Below are 8,681 nucleotides of genomic sequence, written 5' to 3'. Positions count from 1 at the left end.
GATATCAGCCAGAGAGGAGATACAGGATTCTCCTAAGTTCTCAATCTTTTTCATTAAACCAATGACTGCAATGAAATTAAGACCATTTTACCAATCGCACTGAGACACTTAAAATGATACCAAACATGAAAAGGAAAAAACAACATATTCACAAGATACACCATATGTGATATATAGACATTCTTAATGAACTTTCAGTGACTTGAGGAGGGAGAGGAGGAGGGAGAGGAGGAGGGAGAGGGGGATGCAGAGATAAGGAAGAAGGACAGTTTGGACAGGCGATGTCCTGTGCTCTGTCTTTGCTATCTTCTGTCCAGGGTGCATTTTACTGCTTTATTGCAGGGTGCATTTTGTTTTAACAGGAAAATCAGTTCTTACAGCAACCAGGTTCACATTGCTAAAGTAACTAGTTAAATAACTCTGGGCTTCACTAGCCCCCGGGTTGTGTCCGGGTCATTTTGACCCGGAGAAGATATTCTTTTTCCCGAAAATACTAGTTAATGTTATCCCATTGGACTGAAACTTAGTGACTTTGTTCACAAAGGGTATAGCTACTCCTAAATTGTTTTACACTTGTTGTGCTCCCGGTCAAAAATGACCGGCCTACAGAAAATATCTTATAAATATCTCATTATACTATATTATCACCCAAAATTGGATTCAATCTTTTTGTCAACTTGTTTTCTTTCAATTAGGACTGGTTCTATATTTCTATTTGCTTATGATTAATTGTAGGCCTCATTTATCTGAGAGTAGGCATCTCAGTTTTTGAGTAAAAAAAGCATTATTTATGAATAATTTTCACAATATTAAATAAAATATGAAGAAAAATTGCTATGTTTATCACACTAGTGTGCTTTAATGTTTAATTAGGGTGTTTGTTTTGAAATGCTTTTATTTTGTACAAAATGGCACAGTCACACTTGTGGTGTTCCCGGTCAAAAATGACCGGCCTACAAAAAATAGCTTATAAATCACTTGTTATGCTATATTATCATCCAATATTGGATTCAAACTTTTTTGTCAACTTGATCTCTTTCAATTAGGACTGGTTTTATATTTCTATTTGCATGTTATTAATCATTTAAATAGTTTATTAATCATTTACTTACACTTTCTAAGTGGTCTTATGAACCACTGACAACTCCAAAATAACTGGTTTGTAAATAATGCAATACTTCATGTAGAAATGATAAATTGATCATCAAAAAAAGTATGTAAATACAATTATTAAACACATTATAGATATGCTAATAAATCAAGAATAAAGCATTTAAAGCTGTATTTATAGTATTTAAGCATTTATAGCTGTATTAACTGATTATTAATAGCGTGCAGTTATTATAAAGTGTTACCAAAAAAAAACATTTTTTTTTTTTATATGTATTGTGTTTGAGTTAGGGTTATTTAATTCCAGTTGTATAAAACATCACTATTAAGGCCCATCATAGAAAATGTAAATGTTCTCGCGCATTGCCTTATTTTTTTACTAATACAAATATTTGTTCACTGCAGTCAACTTGTGAAGTAAGTGCCGGCTAACAACATAATAGAACATTTTTAAATAATTTTGTAAAGAATTGTATAATATAAAGTTTCATATTTTATGTACTTTTGGAACTGATGTATTGACAGGAATATGGTTGGCAAATTTAAAAGACAGGTAATGCTTGCAAATCTATTTGCGGGTATAGTTTGGCAGTTATTTCAAATTAAGGGTCAAAAAGCCTTTAGAGAGCTTGTTAACACTGCTTTTAATGTTTGTGGTCAAGGCAATTGGCATGAGACCAGTGTCCATAAATAGCAAACCAAATCAAACTTTTAGGGAGCACAATGGGAAACATGACAACAGAGGAGATGGTAAGGTCTTGTCACTAAAATGGCAATGTGCTACTGTTAGAGAATTTAATATTTGCCTTTTTTTTTTTTTTTCATCTACAGACAGCCTAGCTAACTTTCTATGTCTAATTAGCTTTCCAATGACTTAAATATAATAAAAAGAAAATCTACATAATAACTGCATATTCTTCCAGATGCAGCCACCACTGGAGAATGAGTCCAGTGTCTTAGTATTTACACTCTCTGGTCTGAATGAAACAATGGAAAACAGATTTGTGTTTTTTTCTTTCACTGCACTGTTTTATCCCCTTATGGTGTTTTGTAATTTAACTGTAATTTTCACCATCATACTACATAAGAAGCTTCATGAGCCGATGTATGTGTTTATTTGTAATCTCTGCGTAAATGGACTTTTTGGGACTTCTGGATTCTATCCTAAATTCATGTATGATATATTAGCACACGATCATGTGATTTCTTATACTGGATGTCTGATTCAAATATTTGTAATTTATTCATCTGCTTTGTGTGACTTTTCAACATTAACAGTGATGGCATATGACAGGTATTTGGCAATATGTAGACCACTTGAGTATCATTCAATAATGACCAATCAGCTGGTTTTTAAATGTATCCTTTTCTGCTGGCTGGCTCCATTTTTTTGCATGTCTATTCTAATTATTTTAATATCTAGACTCACCTTATGTGGCTCTACTATTGAAAAGTTATTCTGTGAGATTTGGGCAGTTGCAAAACTTTCTTGTTTTTCTACAACTGTAAATAATGTGTTTGGGTACATTGTTATTCTTACATATTTTGGACATGCAGTATTCATATTTTGCTCATACATTCACCTGATTAGAAAGTGCATAAAGTCAATAGAGGGCAGGCAAAAATTCATGCAAACATGTGTGCCACATCTGCTTTCATTGATCAATGTGACGGTTGCTTTGCTGTTTGATGTGCTGTACAGTCGTTATGGCTCAAAGAATGTGCCTCAAGGTGTGCGTAATTTCATGGCCCTGGAATTCTTACTTGTACCACCTATTTTAAATCCACTTATTTATGGACTAAATCTGACAACAGTACGCCAGCAAGTTATGAGAATGTTTTTCAAGAAACAAGTGGGAATATCTGAGTGAATATTTTATCAATTTAAAAGTTTTAGAATGAGTGTGACACATTTTTTAAGAATATTTGAAATATTTAGAAGATTTATTTAATGGACATTGTTCTTTTATTATTGAGAAAATAATGAGACAATAAGTCACAAGAGGTTACACGTTATAATGATTTCACCATGATTAAGGGGTATTTTAGGTATGAAATGGGTAACACTTTACAATAATGGTCCGTCATTAACTATGCATAAAGTAATGCAGGACTAATGAGTAGTACTACATTAACACTTCAGCTACTTCTATTAACTAATATAGAAACAGTAATCAGTAAGTAATATCGAATTTAGGACTAAGATAGTCCCGTATTAGGTAATTAATAATTGCATAATGAGATTGGCATCATGAAGAACTAATAGGTAATTGTGACAAATTATAAAGAATTACTAATTAATTCCTAATCACAACATTAGTGTCTGAGACGTTGGCACTTGTCTGTTTTTACTCTCAACATGGTCATAAAATGCATCACTAATTACTCAAGTGTTACCTAGTCGATCTTCAATGACTACTAGTGATCTGGGCAATTATTTTAAATTCAAAAAGGTGTTTTTCACTTTAAAATAATGGTCTAGATCAATAGTAGTTCCTGCATAGTGACTAGGTAACACTTGAGTAATTAGTGATGCATTTTATGATGACTATATATTCAGAGTAAAAATGATGACTGATTACATATCAGACACACGATAATGTTCTTTATAATTTGTCAGTTAGTTAATAGTTATTAATGAGGCTAATCTCATTAAGTAATTGTTGGTGACCTAATAAGGAACTATCTCCTAAATTTGATATTATTAACTGATTAGTTAAGCTTGTTTCTATATTAGTTAATCGTATAGTAGCTGAAGTGTTAATGTAATAATACTCATTAGTCTTGCATTACTTTCTGCATAGTTACTTATTAATGACGGACCATTATTCTAAAGTGTTACCATGAAATGGAGTAGATGGATTTAAACCCCCTTAGCCACTATAAAATCTCTGTGCTGAACAGCCTTGACAACACAACTGTGTTTGGAAGAACAAAAAAATATTATAATTTTTATTTTGGGGTGAACTTTTCTTGCATTCAGGTGCACTCAGTCAATGTTTGTTCATGTAAAATAAAACATTCATATAAAGTGCTGTTCAAAAACTGTCTTTGTGTGTGTATGTGTTTTAACCAAAATGTGTTTTGAAAAACTGAATACCACAATAGTGTAACGCCTAGATCACGTGCTTTTGAGTTATTCAGTCATCAAAGACTCAATTATTGTTGTGCATAAAAAAGCATCCTTACACTGTTACTCAACTCGGGTCGTTAGTGACCCCTTGCAAATTTTACAAAAAATTAATGGCGCATTCTTTTATAATTTCATTATTATTTTTCTTGTTATATTGTTTATAATGAATTGATTGAAGAATACTAAGAAGGTTGATGTCAAAAATTGTTAATGTTTGAAATGAATTAAAATGAATGAGGAGGAGGGTAGTAAATTATGTCCCGGGACACTAAAGACCCAATGTATGTGTTTAAGGCTGTATATAAAAACAAAAAAGTCTATGCAATGTTCCCATTTAGTGTGTGTGTGTGTGTGTGTGTGTGTGTGTGTGTGTGTGTGTGTGTGTGTGTGTGTGTGTGGTTCAGGTATTCCCTAATCCCTACGTTGTGGAGACAACTGAGGAAAACAGCTTGCAAATCATACAAAATTATGTTTTTTTGAAAATGTAAAAATGCAGAAAGTTTTCTGTGATGGGTAGGTTTAGGGGTAGGTTTAGGGGTAGGTTTGGTGTAAGGGGATAGATTATACAGTTTGTACAGTATAAAAATAATTATGTCCCCATATGAAAGTCCACATAAAACATGAAAACACAACATTCTGATTCTTCTGATTTTGATAAACAAGTTTTGAAATTGAATATATTAAACTGATTGAATACAATTATAAAAGTAATATATATATATATATATTTTTTTTTTTTCACATGACCTAGAAGCTCTTTATGGCAAGCACATTGTGGTAAACAGCAAATTCCATGGGCCCAAAAGTGGACAAAAGTTATTACATTTTGATTGGATCTTGGTGTACTAACACAAACAAACTTCCTGTAACAAGATTCAGGATAAGAAAGGAAGAGGCCAGTGTCGGCATTACTGAGGCTTGTGCTTTATTCACTGATATATACAATCAAGGAGGTAGCTCTCCAGAGCATTCAGTATTTCATAACGCACAAGTCCTCAGTCAATCTATCTCTCTTGCTTCCTGTTTCTCAGCAGCTTATATCCGGTCTCTCCACGCCAATTACTGCAACTACGGTTGTGAACACGCGTGGCAAACACGCCAAGCATTTGGCTTAAATAACCTCTGATGATGACGTCATCTGTATGCGCACATCAGAGGCTATAAATAGACGTGAGACATGTGTGCATTCAGATCACTTTGTCTGAAGAACGTCCTGAACATGTATGGAATTATTATTGTGCCAATAAAAATGAATGTAACTTTTCAAGAAACTAATGAAAATATAAATTGAAACTAAATAAATTATCTCTGAAACTGAAAAAGAATAAATCGCAGGCAAATTTTTTGCCTTCGTTTTTAATACACTGCATGTTTTGCTAACTATTTCTCATATTTCAATCACTGATCTGAACTTACAGAGTTTTCATGTACGCTTCTGAAGTTTTCGTTTACGCTCCCTGAGCTTTCGTTCGCCGTTTTGACACATTTCTCTCGTGGGGGCGGGGCTAGTAGCAGTGTGTTCTCATTGGTTACTGAGTTTTTCATTGACAGCTTCGTGACCTGGAAGTGAAGACGTCAGTGGTGTGTTTATCTGAGCGTCTGTAATCTCAGCTTTCTATTTCATTTTAGTGATATTATTAAGTTATGTTTGTTTTTTAATTTTATCTGTATTTACCTGCTGCTACTAGGCTACTTAGTTGGCAGAAGCTTTTAGGAGCACAAGAGATCTATTCAGTCTATTCAGGTGTAATTAAAGTACTGTATACTTAAAATATTGTAGTGTCCGATGTTTTCGGAGAATATTTGTTTATTCCTGATGATTCTTTTGCATGTTATAGGCTCTGATTAGGTTCAGCTGTTACAATTTAAAGAGAATATTAGCAAACGTGTGTGATATATTCAGCCGTCAAGAAAGTCAAACTTCAACCAGGTAATCAAGGTTGGCAACCATGGCCATCACACTACTCATCGTTAGCATGATATACGTTTACACCATCAAAATTAATGATCACTTAAATAAGAGGAATTTAAACAATATGAAAATTACAGTCGTGTCCTGCTGTCAGATACAGACCTCAAAGGGCATTTCATTACATATGTCACACAAAGAATGTTCTTGTTGCCATTTTTTTAATTGAGAATTGTATTTAGTTATTTCGTTTAATTAACACTATCTTCTAACATTTAAAATTGTAAATATATTTTAACAATCATAAACCATTTCAATCGTGACTTATACAACCAGTTAAATGAATGTAATTGAGAATATGAATTCAAATAAATGTACGTTCTTTATTGTCACTAAAGCATATACACAAGTATCAGAGTGAAAGTATTGGATGCAATTATGTTGTGACCGGAAAGACCAGAATCCACAAAACATTAACTGCATAATATACACGTAATGCACAGTATTCTCATGATATACATTACTATAAAAAATGCACAATTACAAATACAGAATACATTTTAAAAATTCATATACATTTTAAATGTTGCAATGATTCTTTGAGCAGTTCCTGTTGCAGTACAATAGCAAAGCAGTGACTGGACACAAGCAGTGCAAGGATAGTCCACCCAAAACATGAGCATTCTCTCATCATTTACTCTCCTTCATGCCATCCCAGATGTATATGACTTTCTTCTTGACATAAACATAGACAAAGATTTTTAAGGAAATAATCCATCTCTGTGAGTCCATAATACAAGTGGATTGTAACCCATGTACGTAAGACAGTTGGTCGGAAGTGATTTTTAATAGTTAAAACAGTCATATTATTAGTATTTTTCTTATCTAGCCTATTGTTTGACTTCAGAAGGCATTGACTCATCCACTGAGGTCGCATGGATTACCGTCACGCTCACTGTGTGTGGTTTTTAAAGCGTCTTTAGGACTCCCAGAGATGGATTACTTTCCTTACAATCTTAATTCGTGTTTATATGTAGAAAGAAAGTAAAATGCATCTGGGACAGCATGAGGGTGAGTAAAATAAGTGAGAATTGTATTTTTGGGTGAACTATCCCCTCAACATTCATTTGCTGGTATTATGTTGGTATGCTAATCCAAGATCAGCATAGATTAATAAGAATAAAGTGAAACCTCTTGTGTACTTGTGAACTATGTTTGTTTTAATCTAGAGGAAATTGAAATATTTGCTAGTTTATATTAAAATAAATCAGGTGTCTGAAAATCAAGATCCCTGTCATTCAAAGGTGATGTGTCTGAACAAAGTAAGATTATTGTCTGATAGGGACAGTGGATCTCTGGTACTATCACTCCATCCTCTGTGTCAGCATCAGAATTATGTTTATGGAAAAGTTGCTCCACTCCCTGGAAAATGAGAGAGGAAATGTATTATAATCTAACAATACAAACTGCTTATATATTTAAGGGATTTTACAGTACTAAATATTTACCTCGGAGTCAAGCAGCATTTATCATCTGTAATACTGTTGTGTAACCAGTAGATGGCTGTATTGCCCTATATATAAACATATGGCTGTGTATTCCCTAGTTGCTGGATGTGTTCAGTCATAATTACTTGCATGTATTAAGTTTTTAATTTGGACATATATTATTATTAAAGACTATTAAAGATTAAAAAATTTTCTCAGAAATGTTCATTTGAAGTGCACTTTTTTTCATTATTATTAGTCAAATATGGACAAAAAAAATCATTTTGTTACTCATACTAGATACATATAATAGCTTTATCAGTCATCTTTATCACACAAAGGTAATCAGAATAAATATTGCAACCAGGGCGATACTTCAAAATAATTGAGTGTTTACATATTACGAACAGAGACGTGGTATGTGGTCAAGTCGTGTCTCTCCTCTTTCAAAAACTTTGCATCGCAAATTAATCAGCAATTGAGAAATTCAGGTTTAAATAGCTTTATTGGCATGGTAAAAAGGCTTTACATTGCCAAAGTTGAATCAGGCAGTGATTGACAGCGCTCTGGTCCTATGGCATCGGCCCAATGTTGTTTGGGGTGGCTGGGGGGAAATATGATCTAATCGAAGACTGTAACCGAATGTAGATAAACAAGTCATGTAATGATTGGGCTAACAGTTAAATCAAGACAACACAGCTGTATAATGTTATGGGCTCTCACTGAGCTCTAAAATGCCTCCCCACCGGAAAAAAGCCAGTATTATAAATAGTATTAGTATAGTATTAATGAAAAAAAATCAGACTTACCACAAGTAGGCTAACGTTATCAAGTATCCTCCTGATATAGCGACCATGACTAATGATAAATATCATTCGTCTGTACTATTCCTTCTATAAGAAAACATCTCAACAATATAGTGTAGCAGCAAATAAATATATAAACTTAATATCACTAAAATGAAATAGAAAGCTGCGATTACAGACGCTCATATCCACACTTAAACACACCACTGACGTCTTCACTTCCAGGTCACGAAGCT

At 33.3% G+C, this 8,681-nt stretch overlaps 1 protein-coding gene across 1 annotated transcript; it reads left to right on the top strand.

Annotated features, from left to right (window-relative positions):
• Positions 1-2,033: 2,033 nt before the first annotated feature.
• On the top strand, positions 2,034-2,981 carry LOC307167867 (olfactory receptor 11H6-like; the record flags this gene model as incomplete). The annotated part of the gene is made up of 1 exon (XM_079887171.1): positions 2,034-2,981. The coding sequence occupies one exon, from the start codon at positions 2,034-2,036 to the stop codon at positions 2,979-2,981; it is 948 nt and encodes a 315-aa protein (XP_079743297.1).
• Positions 2,982-8,681: the final 5,700 nt, after the last annotated feature.

Source organism: Squalius cephalus (assembly GCF_949319135.1).
Source record: "Squalius cephalus genome assembly, chromosome: 11".
NCBI lineage: Eukaryota > Metazoa > Chordata > Actinopteri > Cypriniformes > Leuciscidae > Squalius > Squalius cephalus.
Note: the sequence above shows the minus strand (reverse complement) of the source record. Positions and strands in the feature narration are given on the sequence as shown.